The sequence below is a fragment of the Nothoprocta perdicaria genome, unplaced genomic scaffold (assembly GCF_003342845.1).
Source record: "Nothoprocta perdicaria isolate Ctin4 unplaced genomic scaffold, notPer1 scaffold_116, whole genome shotgun sequence".
NCBI classification, from domain to species: domain Eukaryota; kingdom Metazoa; phylum Chordata; class Aves; order Tinamiformes; family Tinamidae; genus Nothoprocta; species Nothoprocta perdicaria.
Window position 1 is genome coordinate 2,194,659 of NW_020454272.1, and position 18,272 is coordinate 2,212,930.

At 48.1% G+C, this 18,272-nt stretch overlaps 1 protein-coding gene across 1 annotated transcript in view; it reads left to right on the top strand.

Annotated features, from left to right (window-relative positions):
• The window catches only part of WDR91 (WD repeat domain 91), a 17,418-nt gene extending 982 nt beyond the window's left edge, over nt 1-16,436 (top strand). Inside the window, exons 2-16 of the mRNA XM_026053481.1 lie at nt 189-306; nt 627-806; nt 2,033-2,240; nt 3,100-3,182; nt 5,061-5,185; nt 6,924-7,101; nt 7,360-7,518; nt 9,667-9,866; nt 10,306-10,456; nt 11,868-11,962; nt 12,302-12,470; nt 13,126-13,234; nt 14,088-14,200; nt 14,856-15,053; nt 15,937-16,436. Coding sequence (XP_025909266.1) covers nt 189-306; nt 627-806; nt 2,033-2,240; nt 3,100-3,182; nt 5,061-5,185; nt 6,924-7,101; nt 7,360-7,518; nt 9,667-9,866; nt 10,306-10,456; nt 11,868-11,962; nt 12,302-12,470; nt 13,126-13,234; nt 14,088-14,200; nt 14,856-15,053; nt 15,937-16,101 — 2,251 coding nt within the window. The 3' untranslated portion in view covers nt 16,102-16,436. The remainder of the gene's footprint in view (nt 1-188; nt 307-626; nt 807-2,032; nt 2,241-3,099; nt 3,183-5,060; nt 5,186-6,923; nt 7,102-7,359; nt 7,519-9,666; nt 9,867-10,305; nt 10,457-11,867; nt 11,963-12,301; nt 12,471-13,125; nt 13,235-14,087; nt 14,201-14,855; nt 15,054-15,936) is intronic.
• Nucleotides 16,437-18,272: the final 1,836 nt, after the last annotated feature.

Consider the following 18,272-nt stretch of genomic DNA (forward strand, 5'->3'; position numbering starts at 1 on the left):
GCCCGCGGCGGAACAAGCAGCGCGGGCGCTGCGGGGCTTGCGTGGGGTGCGGGGCGCAGCCCGCGTCCCCGGAGGCAGCCCCGGCCCCGGGCGCCGCTCGCGCCGCGGCAGCGGCGTTTGGCAGCACCGCGGGGCAGCCAGGCGCCCTGCGCCTGCACGGCCAGCTCCCAAAGGGTGGCATAATGAAGGATAAAACCACCCCAGAGATCCTGTGGAAATATTTCCCCCTCTTTCTGTGCTTCTCTGTTGGCTAAATACATTTTTTCCTCCTGGTTGGAAAATAGCCCGATTTTCCAATTGCTGCACGTGAGTTTCCATCATTAGTGACCCATGTGTTTCTTATCAACCGCGTTTTAAAATCGGCGGGAACCTTTTGCTCCCCGCTGTAAAAGCCTTGTGTTTAACAAAATAAAACCCGGCGCCGGGGTCTGCCTGGCCTCCTCCTTTCGCCTTTCCCCCTGCTTCCCTTCGGGAGCCGCGGCAGGGCGCGGGTGCGAGGACGGGACCCAGAGCAGCTTCGCGCCTTGGAAAGCAGCTCGTGCCGACGCTCCGAGGCGCCCGGAGGCTGGTTCTCCCCCGGGATCCCCCGCGTGACGCTGCCTCCCCCGTCCCCGTCGCCTCCCTAGGTGGACAAGATAGTGGAGCAGCTGCAGCAGTTYGTGCAGAGCTACGACCTGGCCGCGCTGCGGGACTACTGGGGCTACCTGGAGCGGCGCCTCTTCAGCCGCCTGGAGGACGTGTACCGGCCCACCGTGAGCAAGCTGAAAACCAGCCTGTTCCGCTACTACCTCGTCCACACTGTCCAGGTGGCCTGTGGGSTCAGACCTGTGTTTGAAAGCGCCCCTGGGGGTGAAGGCAGAGCGGGGCCGGGGGACACGGGTTGTGTGTTGGGGGGTGACACAGCCTTGTGTGGTGATGGGCTGGGCGAGAATGATCAACTGGAACTAGTCCAGGGTAAGGAAACAGCGGGCAGGTAGCAGCAATGCGGAAAAGGGCCTCAGTGCAGCTCTAGATGGTGTCCCTGTGGTAATATTTGCAAATCAAGTCAGAAGGAGCCTGTGCTTGGGTGGATAAGCAGGAGTGTTGTCTGCTTTCCTTCTACTCTAAGGTCCTAGCAGGGCTTGGGTGGTCCTAATGGATCCAGGGAGTTGGGAGGACTAGAAGAAAGGAGGACTTGAAGTCAAGGGAGTCGAGTTGTTTGCTTCTTTTTAGTATGTTAAGGAGAAGACGGAGGGGAGAAGTGTCCTTCAAATCTGTGCAAGGTAATGGGGAAGCAAAAGGGAATTAACAGTTTTGTCTGTTATGAACAGAACAGAAATAATTAGTGTAAAGTGCAGTAGAGGCACTGAATGAGATCTTTGGAAAGTGAGTGGGATATACTACGCAGGGGAGACTACAGGAAGCAAAATACCTGTCAGGAATTGGGTTTTGTTTGTTTGCTTTTTTTAAATTTAGGAGCAATATTTCTTCCTTGATTCCACTTCCTTCCATGAAAATCTTACATCATGGCTATTGATGGAAAATTAACTCCACATTTCTGCATTTTTTTTCCTGTTTTATTCTTTTCTCTGTGTTTTTTTTTTCTGTTTTGTTCTTTTGCCCCCTGCTCACTGTGCAGTATAGAACTGTGCTGTTTGAATAATGCATCAGATGGACGTTTTTTTTTCAGGCTGCATCCACTGTAGAGTTATTGAGCAATGTGAAGTGTGCTCTTCCCCTTAGTCCTGTATGCAAACACTTAGGCCTTTCTATAAGTGCACAATCTCCACTTGCACTAGAAGTCAGAGGAGGGAATTTGGTTGCCTCAGCCTTTGGATGGAGCTGTGGTAAATGGAGAGGTTAAGCGCATCTGGGAGCGTCTCCTGGTGCGTTCGAGATTCTCTTGTTCCTGGATAAATCTGTTAACTGATCGCTTGGTTGGTTGTTGGTGAAAGGGGTTGTCACTGTGCTCCTGACGTGGAGCAAACGTTGCTGGATCCCATGCGGTGGCTTGCATGGAAAGGTGAGTCAAGCCCCTCTTGGTGTGTTGCAGACCGGCCGCAATGACAAGGCACAGGAGTTCTTCCTCAAGCAGGCCTCCGAGCTCCAGAACCAGGCGGAGTGGAAGGATTGGTTTGTCCTGCCCTTCCTCCCAGCCCCAGACTCCAACCCCACCTTCGCCACCTATTTCTCACGCCAGTGGGCTGATACATTCATTGTGTCCCTGCACAACTTCCTGAGCGTCTTGTTTCAGTGCATGCATATCCTTTTTTGGGGGCCATTTTGTAATTAAATCCCACTTGCCCGTGTGCTGGTTTTAATGTTTTATGGTTTTAGCAGTGCCAAGAATCAAGTATTATAGGACTGTCTGCTCTCARGTGATTGTTCAGAGCCAAGACTTGTTAAGAAGCTGTTGTTCACCAGAGGATGTTGGAATAGTAATTGTTCAATTATATGATGATATGTTGTATTCCCTGGGCACAAACCACCATTACTGTCACTAATCCTGAACTTATTCTTATGTTAGTGAACGGATTAGTGGTGGGAAATCTTGTGTGCATTTTGTTCTCAAACTTTTGCCTTGGGACAGTACAAGCTCGGGTCACAGTCCATAACTAAATCGGGATATCCTTTTGGACTCTTGTCTGGCTATACCTGTTCCCAAAGCGTCTAGCGACATCCCACTATGATAGAGAAGTCAGTGTTAAGGGAAAGGACAGTTTGTGGCCCGCTCTGTCCAGCTTCACTTGGCGATGGGCAGGTTTATGCTGTGGCTGAAATGCAGCTCATCTGGGTCTGTCTCCTCTGCATTGCACAACCTTCTTGTCTTCCACTTCCCATCTGTAAAAAGGAACGGTCTAAATTCCTTGCCAGGTCAATGTAAAATGGTGTTTATSAAGTTGGTTTGCGGTAACGATACAAAGCTGGTCTAGATAAATAAGCTGATACCAATCTTCTGGCCTCACATGTTTTTGCTAGCAATACAGACCGCCCAGATTTGCTGCCTTTCAAGCAAATGGTCATTATGAATTGGTTGTATTGACTGTTTCTTTACAGCTTTTATAGCTAAACCGGGTGGACTTGTGGTATTGCCTTGAGTTTTCCTTTAACATTCCTCACCTGTTCCAGTCATTTTGAACTTTGAGGCTGAATGTCACAGGACCAGTCTCATACAAGAAGAGAACGAATCGTTGCGGCAKAAGGTCAGAACTGAAGTCACTCTTTGCTAACTGTCCGTAAAAGGTTGTTGATTGTGTTAAGTTGGTTTTCTCTTCAAGAATGTAGTGGCTCTTCAATTTAGTGCAGTTATTCCTAGGCAGAGCCTTGTATAAATCCTTTAATTTGCTTTGAATTGTTTCCAGCAAACTTAAGGGTTGTGATTGTATGCTGACTCGTGAAATGCCTGCTCAGGACATTGCTGCCCTCTCCCTACGCTGTCTGAGGCATGGCTGGATCCTCTGTGAACTCATCTTCTGCTACAATGCAAAATCAGCCAAGCAGAAATCAGTGGCAAGTTAAGCACATATAGAGCTGACTCCACTGAAACACGTCAGCAGATGTATATTCTTACACTTTCTCTCTACATAAGACTAGCTAGTCCTTTCCCAGTATAATATCCCATTAGAGAGACTAGGAAAAACAATCTACAATGGGAGAACTTTCCAAACTATCACATTTGGATGATCATGTAAAAGCAGGAAGTTCTATTCATGGAAACAGGACTTTAGTTTTACTTCCCCAAACATATACTGAGTAAAAGTATCCCCTAAATGAAGGATATTCAGTAATATAAGTTTGTGCTTTAACTCCTTGGTTACAAAACATTATGATGATGTCTTAACTTCCAGTTAAAACTGTTTTTGGTAGATGAATTGCACTGTGTTTATCTGCCCTAACATGTTGAGATATGACAGACTGATCTATTTCAGAAAGGAGGCATTATGGATCAAGGAAGGCAAGCACTGCACGGTGGTGGAGTTGCTAGATGAGGAAAACTTGGCCAACGGAATAGGGAGAAGAGAATAGGTTGTGTTTTGAAATGGGGCTCATTTCTTCCCTCCAGTTTTGTATTTTGCATTTCTGTTTGGACTGAAGCTAATTTTTGGTCATGCTGGGTTGATTGGTCTTGCTTACAGACTGAGGTGAGTTTCCTGAGCCAGATAGTGGGAGGTAAATCTAGGCCTGTCATTTCAGATAACTGATCAGGTTAGAAAAGGAGGAGCTACCTGTTAAATATAGGTTTAAATTAAAAATGGTGTGAAAAAACTAGTGACTCCTGCAGTAACTGGATTTAATTAGGGATTCCAGTTTCACTGAGGAAACTGAATGTCTATGTGGGTAACATGGATAGTAATCTGAATTTCTAAAGTGACGGGTTTTTTTTTTTTTTTGTCATGTTTTTCCTTAAACACTACAGTAGAAGCACAAAAAGAATTGTATCTGAAAACCAAAATATTGTGGCATTAAAGCCTGAGAGGAACTCTTCTTGCGGCCCGCAGTGGCAGGCAGAAACCACATACTTCACACACAGCTGCTTCCTGGGCTTCCCTGCTGCTGAGGGGAGAGAGAAGCATGTCCCGTCTTCTCTTTAATGACCCGTGACTGTCACTGTCTTCTCTTTAATGACCTGTGACTGTCACTGCCTTCTCTTTGATGACCCGTCCAGGCTGGGAGAGCAGCCGGCCTGGGGGCGGCTCCACGGCCTGGTTCCCCGGCCGCCATCAGTCTGTGGGGAGGAGGTGACAGGGTGGCCTCGGTGCCCACACAGCCCTGCCCCGGGCTGCCCACGGGCGCTGSGTGACGGGCCCGTGATCCCTGCCCTGGCCAGCTGCAGTTTCTCAGCGCCCTTCATGTCGCTACAGCAACAGCCCCCGGAGAGGAGGGAAGGGCTCTAAGTAGGCCCCGGTTTCACAGAGTACCACTTGTGCCTCTACGGGGAGCTCAGCTGATCAGAACAGCTTTTTGGCTTCCTCAGCCTTCCTGGGGCTTTTGAAATAAAAGGAATGAACAACTTCACTGAGTGGGAAGGAGGTGAATTGCAATTAAACCTTTGCTTACTTGGCTCTCCTACCTTGTTGCAGCTATTTGCCTTGCAGGCTGAATCCTCCCGCGTGAAGAAAGAAGAGCTGGAAGTGGAAGAAGCAGTTGTGCACCACAAATTGCCTGCGTATGTGGCCAACATGGACCGTCTAGGGGACTCTGAGCTGTGAGTGCCTTCAGAGGAGGAGTGGGGATGGTCCCTGCTGCTGTTATTGGCCCAGGGTGGCACCCAGAGTGTCATTTGCTTGTTCCCCTGCCCTGAAACGCTTGTGGAAGGGCACCCAGATTGTGGAAGGGCACCCAGGCAGAATTGCTGACCTCCTAACTGAGCTTCAGTGGMGAATTCGCAGCAGTTTCTGTCCCCATATTTGGTAGGGAAGGACAGACTGTCTTCTGGATTTGTAAGGACCCAACCTTGTGTGGATGTTTTTCTGCTGTGGTCTCAGCACTGCACCAAGATATTTTTTTGCAGCCAGGGCATGGCTTTTCTTCTTGGAGATAAAGGTAATGGTGCAATACTCTKCAGGACCGCTCAGATGGAGTGCATGCTCGGCAGAGTCTCTTGATTCCCTGTGGGTTTTCTTTAGGACCTGGGTGTTTTGTCACCTATAGACACTGATACTGTGTGACCTGGAGAATCATCGTTATGCAGAGAGATGCTTTCTTACCTCTTCCAAGTYTGGTGAAAGGGACTATCTATTCTGTGGGGTTCTGTTAAGCCTGTTTTATTAAGTTATTGTCTGTGGAGATTAGGCAATGTATGCAGCAATACAGATTGAATTGTTAGGTATGTGTGTTTCAATCCTTGTTTTCTACAGCTCCGAAGCAAGTCTGTGTGCCTGAATAAATTTTTTTTTTTTGCTTTAAAAAGGACCTGAGAGTAGGAGTATCTTAGTCACAGTCTGGAGCTTTGTTGTTTTTCTGTTTGTTTGTTTGTTTGGTTAGGGTTTTTTTTTGTGTGTTTCTTTCATTTCCTCTTAGACATGAGGGAATGGATCAAATTATGCTCCTGACGGAGACAGGGAAGCTGTAACTGAGGCCACACAGAGTCTAGTTTTTGAGTAAATAGCCTGTTTGTTGAGTTATCTTGGTAACTGCTCTGCACTATCTGCACGGGACAGCCCATAGAGTTTAATCTGAGGTCTCTTCAGTTTAAGTGCTGTGAGGAAGCCCTAGTGTTCATGTCTGCATGTGGAACAGTGATGTGGGGGACAGGGAGTCCCTACTGGAGGGGTGATGGGAGAGTGGGGGAGATCAGGTGCCCCTTCATCTGCTGCTGCTCTGCCCTCCGGGGAGGCTGTAGCAGGAGGAGGTTAGGGGCTTGTGCTCTGGGAAGGAGCTGCTGCCCTCAGCATTGCAGGCTGAAGGGGGAAATGTGTGTAGCCATAGAAATGAACCTCGCTTTCCTTGACCTCTTTGGGTCCCATTTTTGGGATGTTAGGCCTGTGCTTTAGTATTGCTGGGAGTGGCTGGGTGGTTGAGGAGAGCTTTAGATACTTRGGGCTTCTCAAAGGTGCGCTGTTTAATGGCTTGGATTAGGAGTCCAAGCTCAATGTGCTTTCTGGAAAACTGTGTTTCTCCTCCTTTCCCTAGGAATTTTTCTAAACTAACTAGTTGGAATATAAAGAGTTTGAGATAGTTCTACAGAGGATTTAGCCAGAGCTGGGCCTGCTGTCCTTGAAGTGCTGTACCTCTGAGACATGAGTGTTGTCCACCTAGGGTACTTGTAATGATCTGCTCAAGTCACCAACAGGATGTTCTAAAATAGGCTAGCACAGTTGTCTGACAGSAGTTTGGGAAGGAAGCTGTGTCCTGTAGCGGTTCAAACAGCTGGTGCTTTGCTTGTTGGGTGTTCTCTGGATTGTCTGGCTCTACTTTCATGTTTTGTTTCTCTTTTGAATTAGCGATATGACCTGCAGCCAGAGGAGCACTGCACATTCTCTTCAGGCCCGGGGAGGCTTTCTGTCCTCTTTCCTCTCCCAGAGTAAAAAGGGCCCTTCCAGACCAATCCAGCCAAGCGGGGCTTCTCCAACACAGACCAGCAGTGTGCTGCTAGGAAAGAAAGAATCAGCAAATCATCAGGTGATTCTCAGATCTATTCAAGGAAGGGTGCTCAGTAGCGGGGAGTGAGCTTGCAGCATGATACTACTACAAGCCTTTGCCTCCACCTGAAAAATGACATGTCCTTTCCTCCTGGTGAGTGCTGGGCCTGAAAGCAGCACAGGAACAGCTGCTTTTGTGTGAGGGCTGGTGGAGACCTTGCAGCTGCCTCCTGCTTTGCCCTTTGCTCTGCAGCCTGGCGCAAGTGCGACTTCACCAAATCGTTCCTCTGCCTTTCAGAGTGCCAAGGGGAAGGAAGGAGCAGTGAGCAGCAAGGATGGGAAGAGCCACTTCAGCGGGTTAGCAGCAGGTGAACTGAGCTCCCTGCAGCAGCGGCAGAGGCGCCTGCAAGAGCATGGGAAGGAAAGGAAGGAGCTGCTCTCGAAAGGGACCTCCCAGGTATTGGGCCATGCTGTGAGGCCACGAGCAGCTTGTGGAGGGCTTACGTTTGTGCAGTTTGTTGTGCTAGGTAGTAGAACAAGGGCGAATGTTCCCATTAGGCTTCTGGACTGCTACTCAGATCAGATGTATCAAAGGTTAATCTCTACAGTTAATCTGCTCTTTGCACACTCGTGTTATTTCTGTGTCTCTGSAGCAGACTTAGAATTGGGATTTCAGATGGATGATGGCTTGTCTTTTGTCTTGTTCTTTCTTGTTCTTTTCAATAGCCAATAACCTGGCCCTAGAGAGTGCTTTTTTTGTTTGTTTTTTTATGTTAATGGCTGTTATGTCCAATATCTTCTTATAAACCCCCTTCCTTAGTACCAGTGAGTTTGACTCACACATCCAAATTAAATGAGCAATTACAATGTGAATTTGAAAGCCTCATTGGAAATCATGGTTTTCCAAACAAACCGGCCGTATGGATTCCTAAATATGTGGGTTTTTTTTTTTTTTTCTCTTTTCCCGGCAGCTAGTTTCTTATGCTGTTCTGTTGAAAATTGATAGCATTTTTTCCTGGAAAGTGAAAGAAAATGAGATGTTGTAAATATCCTTGATAGCAATTTTTCTCATTGAAATTGCATTACCTAGTGAATTTTGTGTGAGGCATGCTCTGCTTCCCAAACCAGCAAAATAATAAAACTATCCTGGATGTTACTCATTGAGAGTCAGTGAACTGCTTCTATTCACCTGCATGTTTGGTTTTCAGCTGCAGTCATGTGTTACTGGAACAGAGAAGAGAGCGTAAAGGACATAATGGCAGCACCTCAGGCACGTTTATCTCSGCTGTCCAAGACACTCTGTCTTGGAGGTCTGTAAAGGACTGGTGAGGGACCAGTGCTTATCAGCCAGTTCGTGTGGCTGTTTGTGTGCACTAGGAGATGCCCTGGAGAGGGGATGTTTCTGTGCTGCTGATTATTCTGGGCTGTGAAGGAACTTTGTTCTTCATGACTGTCTAAAAAAGGTTTTGAGTGAGTACTGGTCTGAAAGTTGCAAACCCAAGATGCCCAACTGAGATGTTCCAAGTTAAGGAAGTGTTTTCTTTCTGATGCTCTTGGGGAAGCTGATGTTGTTTAACTCTGCTGTTCTTAACGTAAGTGAGCAAAGAGGAAACTGGAAGGCAGCACTGTTGCTTGCATGTGAGTGTCATGGGTTGTCTCCCAGAGGAAAGAGGAAACTGGAAGGCAGCACTGCTGCTTTCATATGAGTGTCATGGGTTACCTCCCACATTAACTGAGACAGAAATGCATTCTTGTATTTCCCAAGTTGTTTTTTTAATTGCAGAGGATTTGATTTTATAGTGCTTGACCTCTTGCTAAAGAYATGATACTATTGCAAATAAGGCAAGATGTGTAGGGGATAAGAATTTAATCCTTTTGGTCYATTTTGACCTTGGAGGATGGTGTTGCAAAGTGTTGCTTGCAGGCATGTTACTGGCAGGCATTTAGTGTGCTGTGTCTGTCTCTGCTCTGTGCTCAGATCCTGGTGGCAATGAAAGACTAGGCTGCTTTGAAGCAACAGTGTGGTGCAGTGTGGGTCATGTCTCTTACAGACACCTTCACCTCCTGAAACTCCTTTTCTTCTCTCTGACCTGTCAAATTGGGTTTTAATCTCTTGGACTCACCCTTGGTGAGTTTGCAGTTGTCATCAGTCAGTTGGCTGTGGTGATTATCCTAATGTGTGCAAACTAACAGTGTCAAACAGGAGGTTAATCGGTCTGGTGCGCTTTAYGTCCACCAAGAGGTTTTATGTGCTGAACTCTATTAACAAATCCATCTTGTATTGCTCGAACTGTTAGTCTGTGGTGACTTGATGGTGAATCTGTGCCCAAACAGCATCAAAATAGGCCTATGACATCAGCTGAGGTGCACTGAACACAGATGTGGTAATTCCTCTAATTCTTACTGTAAAGTGCATGGCTGGGAACACAGCAGGTATCTAGGGAACTTACCAATCAAGAAAGCTGTATTAAAAGCCTGGAGTTCAGGGGATTCATAAGAGATATTGAGATGCTGCTTCTTGGTCCTTTCTCCCACCAGGAGTGGTTGAAAAGCTTGATCTGGTGCTTCCGTTCCTTTGCACTTCATACAGCATTCCTTCCTTCAGGGCCAGAGTGCTGAGAAGAAAACTGATGCTACCGCAGCTGAGGCAGAGCCGTGCTCAGAGGCCCAGCCTGAGCAAGCAGAGACTCCCACGAGGGCGCCCGCCGTCAGCGCGGAGGCGGCAGCCGCCCGGCAGGAGCAGCCCTTCATTGTCCTGAGCCAGGAGGAGTACGGGGAGCACCACTCCTCCATCATGTACTGCAGGTATGGGGTGACGGGAGCGCCAAGAGAGCTTCCCCTAGGAGCACCCGCAGAGGAGCAGCTGTGTCTGRTCTCTGTCTGCCAGCCTGTGTCCTGCCCAGGACACTGTGTGTCTAACCGTGGCCGTAGAGCTGTTGAGTTGCTGCGAATGGCAATAGCCCGTGGCTTGTGCAGTGAGAATGGATTGTGGTTTTGTCACTGGGAGGTTCCAGTCGGGAGAGAACTCTCCAGCAAGACAAGAGGGTGGTGGTCATGCACGTTACGCTTTGCCTGGGGAGCTTGGGGCATTGTATTGCATTAGGTCTTGGTGTGGATTGAACAGGAAGGTCTATTCCTACAGTGGGAACTGGTGCCACTGTGGCCAGGAGAATTTCTAGGGAACCTATTCATACCTAAGAACTCTAGGGAGAAAAATATGCAATCCATTTCATTCTGCACATAGGGTTGATTGTTCTGGACGAAGGGTGGCCAGCTTGGATGTGGATGGAGTCATCAAAGTGTGGTCTTTTAATCCCATAATGCAGACCAAAGCTTCATCCATTTCCAAATCTCCACTGCTGTCTCTGGAATGGGCCACCAAGCGGGATCGGCTGGTGAGTAGCTTGTGTATGTAGAGATTAAGGCATCATGGCTGATGATTTGCTGCTGTTTTGCTGGGTGTTGTATATTAACTTCTAGATGGCTGCGTTGCAGATAAGATCAGGGCAGCGGATAGTTTCCAGCTTAGTGGGACATGACAAGCTGAAGCCTTAGGGTCTGATAAATGCTGGACAGCAGGGAGTGCTCTGCGTATTGGGCAAGGAGTTGGCCCCTGCTTGTGCAGAGAAGGGTTCCCAAGCCCTGCAGTGCCTGAACAACTGCGTGACAGAAAAGAAAGCTTCAAGGCCAGCAGCCTGAGAGAGATCTGTGGTGGGAAGCCCATGAAGCTTCACTTGTGTCCTGAGCCAGAAACAGAAAGGAGAACAGGGCCGAGTCACTTCTGGAGTGGGCTCAGTAGCCAGTGGTGCCATAAGCACCATTCTGCATTTCTTCATCCATCTTGCTGTGGAAAGAAGTCAGTACTTCCATAGAGACTTGTGGTTTTGCTCGAACTTCTTGACAGTTAAATCTCCCCCCTAGCCCTTTTCCTGCAGTTCTGTTACTGGAGAGTTAACTTAAATAGCTTTTAAATTAAATAGCTTCAGAGTCCTTAAACTGTTGCACCTATTTCATGCCTTCCCCTGGGAAAGGAATAGGGCAGGAATCGGCCTGTGACTGAGGGAGATGGTTCATATTCCAGCACTGCAGATGTGTCCCAGCTAGCCCGAAACGTCTCTTGTGAAGGGCTGGCACTGCTGCTGTGTCTTCCCTTTCTTTCTCAGTTACAAAAGAAACTGCCCTTGTAGTCATTGTGATTTTTTTCTGCTTTATGGAGGTTATTTCCTGCTTGCTGATAGAAAGATTTTTCTGTTGGAAATATGTCAGAATTCAGCAGCAGATTGTGCTCTGAGCTGAAAACGGACCTCACTATCTTCGTTTTCTTTGTAATGCTTCCCTCCATACTGCTTTAAATACTAACACCACAAAGCAGATATGAACCCTGCTGAATGACTGCCTTTGCTGGATGAAAGGAAGTGGCTTCTGCTGAGTGTTTTTTTTTTCCTAAATCCTAGATAGTTAATTCTATGTTTGTTTTTTTTGCCTTACTGCCCTAGATGCTGAGACTGCTCGTTTGCTTTACAGCCTATGTTGTCAAGCCATATTCTAGGAGTGGATTTTGCTCCACCATGGTGCTTCTTGGATCTCTTTCTCAAGATGCTTGCAGTGTAGTGCTCTTGCCTTCATCCCCGTGGTGATGGGACAGTCTTAGTGTTATGTGCACAGAAAGACAGGATATATCCCAACAAAGTGATCTATAATCAGAATGTGTGAATGGAGTGGATGTTTAGCTGTGTGTGGKGTTGGTGCTTTTTGGGCAGCATCACTGTACTTACACTCCTTCTGTCTCTCCTTGCTGGTTTCAAGCTGTTGCTTGGCAGTGGGGTTGGGACGGTTCGTCTTTATGACACAGAAGCAAAGAAGAACCTTTGCGAAATCAGCATCGATGAAAACATGCCCAGGTAACACRAGAATACTCTTGATTTTTTTTCACTCACATGCTCTTTCTTGTTTCTCTCCTTCTTTATGTCTATCAATGATCCCGCTGCTTTCCTCCAACTGAAATACTATCGGGCCTCCTTCTAAAGGGCAGCCCTTGTCTGAGCAGCGTAAGGATGCTCAGTTACACTGGAGAAACAGAACCAAAATCTGTCTCAATACTTTAATCCTGCTGTTCTTTACAAAATGCCTGAGGTGGAGGAGCTGTTTTGCAGGGCGCCCATGAAAGAGCCAGGAGTGGTGGGCGTTGTTCTGGAGGCAGCTGCTGGAGAGCTCTTTGCTCACTCTTTGCTCTGTTTCAGGATCCTCTCGCTCGCCTGCAGCCCAAGCGGCGCTTCCTTCGTCTGCTCTGCRGCAGCCCCGAGTCCCATCTCCCACGTGGACTTCTCAGCAGTCACCTGTGGAGGCAGAAGCATGAACCAGGTTCCCGGGAAGCTGCTGCTGTGGGACACAAAAACAATGAAGCAGCAGGTACCTGATGTTCCTCCCGTTCTGYGTCTGCTTGCTGAGAAAGTGTCCTCTGGCCTAAACAGGGTGTGGGAGCTCCCTTTCCAAATTAAGGGAAGTAGTTGTTGGGTTTTGTGGTATGTGGGGCTTTTTTGTTGTTATTTTTGTTTGTTTATTTTCGTTTGTTTAGGGTTTCTTCAAATTAGTCCGTGTTCTTTCTTTGTCTTCGGCCTTCAGAGTTTGTCATCATAAGTAGRTTTTGCTCAGAGGCTTAGTGTGTCATCATCCCTCTTCTCCATTGTTTCCAGTGAGATGACTTGGATTCTGGCAGGGAACACCGGTCCCATCCCTTGCCCTTGTCCTGAAGGGTTTTTTTGTTTRTTTGTTTGTTTTCTCATTTTTTTTTCTCCCCTGTAGGAGAAAGTGTAAAATTCAGGCTAATGTCTGCCAGAAATGGGTTTCTCAGCCTTCAGACACCTCTGAGGGAGCTCTGATCTGGCTGGGGTGAACTGCTGGTTTAGTTCACAAGAAGTGCAGCTCCCAGCCTCAGACAGGGCTCCAGACAGGGAGGAGTTCTGGTCACTAGGCCACGTCTCTCTTCCCTCCCACGGGGCTCCGTTTCTCAGCACCCCAGCGCAGTCGGAGGTTTCCAGACRTTAATGGAGACTTTCCCTTCCAGCTGCAATTTTCCCTGGACCCTGAGCCTATTGCTATTAATTGCACGGCCTTCAACCACAACGGCAACCTGCTGGTCACGGGGGCTGCGGATGGGATCGTTCGTCTCTTTGGTACGTTGGGCCGGAGGTGGTTCTTGGGGTCCTGCACTGGCTCCCCCCAGTACCTTCSCTCTGCTGGCAGGGAGGCAGCTGTGGGATGTTCCCCAGCGCCAGGGTGGGAGCTAGCTCCACCCATCCCCCTTCCATAGGAGCTCCCAAGAGTGAACTGGCACGAGCCTTCCTTGGGAGTGTTGTCTGGAGGCTCTGACAGAGCTGCTGAATTTGTTGCCCTGCTGTTGTGAGGAGCTCAGTGAACCTGCCCTTGAGCCGTGTGGCCTCGACCCTTGTAGGTCGGTACCACTGCCCTGGTGCTGACTGGGGCAGCGCCACTGCCCTCGGCTGAGCCTTGGAGAGGGGTGTTCCTGGGGCACCCTCCAGTTTGAAGGCAGGGGCTGCAGTTCAGTCCTCCTTTACTAAGCATTTTCCATCCACTTGAGTTGGTCCTTGTGGTAAAGGCAGCCCTGGCCTCTCTGCTGTGAACCAGTGAGCTGCCTTTGCCTGTGCTGAGCTGGTCACGGTCTCAAATGGGTGGGAGGGGATAGCAGGGAAAGAGAGGGGAGGAGAAGAAAGGTGACCAAGGGGCTTGGATGCAGAAGGGCTATCGTGACACAGAAGTGGCAGYGTAAAGCTGGAAGGAGAGGTGCTTGCTCACAGGCACTAGCTGTGTGGCCAGTGCAGTTACCAGAGCAAACACATTGGAAAACGGGCATGAGGTGCTCAGACTGAGCTGGGCTCCCCYGGGTGCAGCACTGGGATAGGGCCCTGAACAGCTCTAATGGCCTGGGACAGGGCCCCTGGTAGCTCTAACGACCCTTCTCCTCCCCTGTGTCTGCACGAGGGCGCTCAGTTCTGCATCTCCCCTCAGATATGCAGCAGCACGAGTGTGCCATGAGCTGGAAGGCCCACGATGGGGAGGTCTACTCTGTGGAATTCAGCTATGATGAGAACACCGTCTACAGCATAGGGGAGGATGGCAAGGTAGGCACTGCGTGACCTTCCATGGGTGGTAAAAATAAGAATCTGGAAAACTTGTGAGCTGTTAATTCCATCATGCATCCCAATGTATTCAGTCCTTTCAGAGAAGGTGGCCAGAAATCTATTGGATGAGTGAGACTTTTTCTGCAAATGCTTCTGTGGGTGACATCCTCTTCCTAGAGAACCCATGTGAATAGGAGTGTTCTGTGCCCATGGGATCACCATGTTTGAGATGTGAGGTTCACCACAGAGCAGATTCTTGATTCCTTTGGATAGGATTGATTGCCAGAAACTTCCTATTAGTTATAATAAATGGTCCAATTTTTGCAGCTCAACAGTCCTCAGCAGTAGAGCTGTGGCTCACGGAGAGCGTTTGGCTGCAGAGAGTTAAGTGAAATCCCAACAGGATCCTGCTTGTAAAACGTGGCAGCACACACACAGGAGCAGTACTTGTGGAAGGCATATTCCCTCCTGGACATAAGGAATGCTTGCAACCTTTGCAGCTTGTGTATTAAAAATATTGCCCCATAGCTTTAGATGTAAAAATGCAATATTGCCTGTGTTGGAAATTACCGCTTTTGTTAAAATGCGAGTGGGCTGTTCTGCTTCTAGTCCAGTTAACTTAATGACAGGCTTATGTCTTTTTCTGCCCTTCTAGTTTATTCAGTGGAATATTCACAAAAGTGGCTTGAAAGTGTCTGAATATGATCTTCCCAGCGAAGCTACYGGTCCCTTTGTGCTGTCCGGATACAGTGGATACAAGCAAGTCCAGTTCCCACGAGGAAGGCTTTTTGCTTTTGACTCTGAAGGGAACTACATGCTCACGTGTTCTTCTACTGGGGGAGTAATTTTTAAGGTAAATCTCAGAAGTGGCAGGGAATATTCCCATGGATCCATACAAGCACCTGTAACAATAGCAGCCATTGAAAGCTCCCAAACAACTCCTGCTGAGTCCTGCACTGTGAAGCTCCAGTTTGATCCTGTTTGCACTTTAGCTGTGTGTAGCTAGAGCTTGAGTGTTCCCTTGTTCCTAAAGCCTAGTTACAGCACAACTCCTTACTGCTAGGAAGAATTTGTGAATTTTTCGTATTGACTCATGCCAGCTCAGTGCAAAACGTACAGTTGATGACTGCTTATCTTTAATCTGTCTGCCAGTGCTTTGCTAGGGCCAGGCTTGGTTTTTTCTTCTTCCTCTATACAAAACACTGATATTAAATGAAGGGTAAGGTTGCATGGTTGAAAATAACTGAGTTATTGTTGCTGTGCTAGATGGACACTGACTGCATGCCCCTTGCCTGCCTCCCTTTGAGGCAGTGCACATCAATATAAGCTACTGCAGTCTTTATTGACCTCAAAGGTCGCTTAAATTGAATTATTTTTACTTTATATCTGCGCATTCAAAGCAGCATCACTAACATAACAGTGGCTTAAACTTGCGTGTTCTTTGCAACTGAATGCTCTTTGCCTGCCACGTTCAATTACTGCAGTTCAGCTGATGTAAGAGAGTCAGCTGCTTGAGATCATGTGCCTCTGTCCTGAGACTGAAAGTTTCCTTCCTTGTGTATGCTGCCTAAATCTGTTTTTCCACTTCTTGATATATGCTTATTGAGGYATGGAATGGTAAAAGGCTTTAGATTCTCCTGTGGGTACATGGGTATACTGTTTCTGTGTAGAACACTGCTACACGGCTTCTGTGGCAGAAACTTGCCTTCTTAAACCCTTACGTTTTCTTATTTCAGTTAAATGGTGAAGAGAAAGTCCTAGAGAGCTGCCTTTCCCTTGGAGGACACCGAGCTCCGGTYGTCACAGTGGACTGGAGTATGGCCATGGACTGTGGAACCTGTCTTACCGCCTCGATGGATGGGAAGATTAAATTAACAACTTTACTGGCTCAAAAGTCTTAACCTGGAAGGTGCAGGAGAAAAACAACAGCAGACTGGAGGAAAAAAGAAAAAAGTGTTAACAGGAACAAAYTGCATGAGAGAGAAGGCAAACTACAATCACCCTTCTTGTTTTTGGCCGGAAGCTTTTGCCTTCTGACAAGTGTTAAGTGTATATGCCAAACCACTGTGCAGAAGAATGCTGTTCTGGGACCAGCTCAGCAGCAGCACTGAAAAATAGGCAGCCTTCACTGAGCCCTCGTGGCYGGGGGGCTCCCTCTGCTAAGGAGTCTTCAAGTAGCAGGTGGCTGGAAGGCGGCTGGGGTCAAATCCCTGGCTGTGTGGGAGAAGGCAAGGATGGAGGAAGAAGGCACGAGGCAGCGCCGTGCTTGGGCACAGAAGGGTCAAGCTGAAAAGGCCTGTGCAAAAACAGAGTATTCCTAGGGTATAATGTTTTCTTTCATATATAAAAAAAGAAAATATTCCCTTGCATTTTGATTCTTGTGCTCTGTTTTCCCGTTGCTGGTGGCTGAGACGACAGCATGTCAAGAATGGTCTCTTGCATGGAGAAAAGACCTTGGTGTTTTCACCAGATGCCTCCTGTACTGAGAGCACCGCCACTGGGAGGAACAAGTGCAAGTCCTACAGGAGCAAAYGTACCTGTATTGGTTGAATGTTATATGTTCCCTAGCAATATCTTCCATAAATTGGAAGAGGGACCCTGAGCTAGACTGTTTCAAATGCTTATATTTTAGATTGGAAGCACTGCACAATCCCTGGCACCTAATGATGGAAAAGACAGGAGAGATGAGGGTCAGGGTCAGTCTGGTTCTGTATGGGGCACTAACTATAGCTCTCCCATCCCACCAACATTGAATATCAGTTGAGATACGGAGAAGAAGGGTTTGCATGGGAGGCCAGAACTGCTTCTGGGTGTTCTTTGTGCAGCAGATTTCTGCCTCTCATCAGAACATCTTTGTGCATGGAATAGAGATGAGATCTTCATGGGGTGGCAGTGGGTGTGAATAGAAATAAAAGCCTCTTGGGGAGTTCCTTCATCATCTTTGAGCGCTACRAGTTGTTCAGGGTGGGATCAGTCAGAAGTGGAGCTGTCTGCAGCGTCCCATAGGGTCTCTGAGCTCCCCTTAAAGTTGAGGGGCCAGCCAGCCACTAGGTGTCTGTTTTGTGTTGGAGATCAACCCAGCCTGGAGCAAAGGGCCTGTTCGAACTGCTGTTAATCCAAGGAGAGATTCAGGCTGTGTTGGAAATGAAACACAGAGTCTCCTTCATGCACCCAGAGCAGCCTCCCAGTGAGCTAGTGACACTGATGCTTCGCAGAGGCAGGGCCTYGTGAGGCCAAAGTGCAAGACTTTAATGTTACGGTATGTATGTATTTTAAAGTCACATTTATTTAGGCTGGGCTGAGTTGTTCCTGTGTCACGACCCTGTCAAATCCAGGTACAAGGTGGGGAGGGTCTTTAGTAAATAATCTCACTTCAGGATCATTGGGGATGGAGGGACAGGACTGTGGGCAGGTCTCAGCCCTTTGTCCAGGCAACAGTGGTAGCTTTTTCATGTGGACTGTTTCCTTGTARCTGGAGGAAGGAATGGTGGAAGGTCTTTAGCTTAGTTTTGAGGTAGGTGTGGCAGGAAGGAAATATAAACATAAGGAAACTTATCCCGGAAAACACTGAGCTCCTCAGGGTGAAAGCTTGGTCAGTGTGTTGGACGAAGTCCACAGCTGAGATGTGCTGTGGACTGGATGCCCTGGGAAGCTCAGGAACAGCTCAAGAATGGAGCAGACAGTTTCATGGGACTGGTACAAAGCCCCTGTCTTTGTAACATTTTGAAGGGGATTATGCAGGGAAGCTGAAGGAGGCGGCAGAGGGAGTTCCCAGCATCCAGCTGCTTGGAACAGGGCAGCTTTTTCTAGGAAAACTGGCCATAGGAACACCAATCTCCTTCTCACTTATGCCCTATTGTGAAAAAGGCAAAAGAGTTGGAATGAGTTCTTGGGATCTTACCGCCTAGCTTAGTCTAAACAACAAATGGGTCTTTGGCTTTGATTACATCCTCTTCTCCCCACCTCCTCCCTTAGGTGATGCCTCCCTGAGGGCCGTGGCTGGGGAGTGCTGTGSCTGTGGGTGACAGATACATCCCACGGAGGGCACGTGCGGGGGTGATGCCCTAGGCTT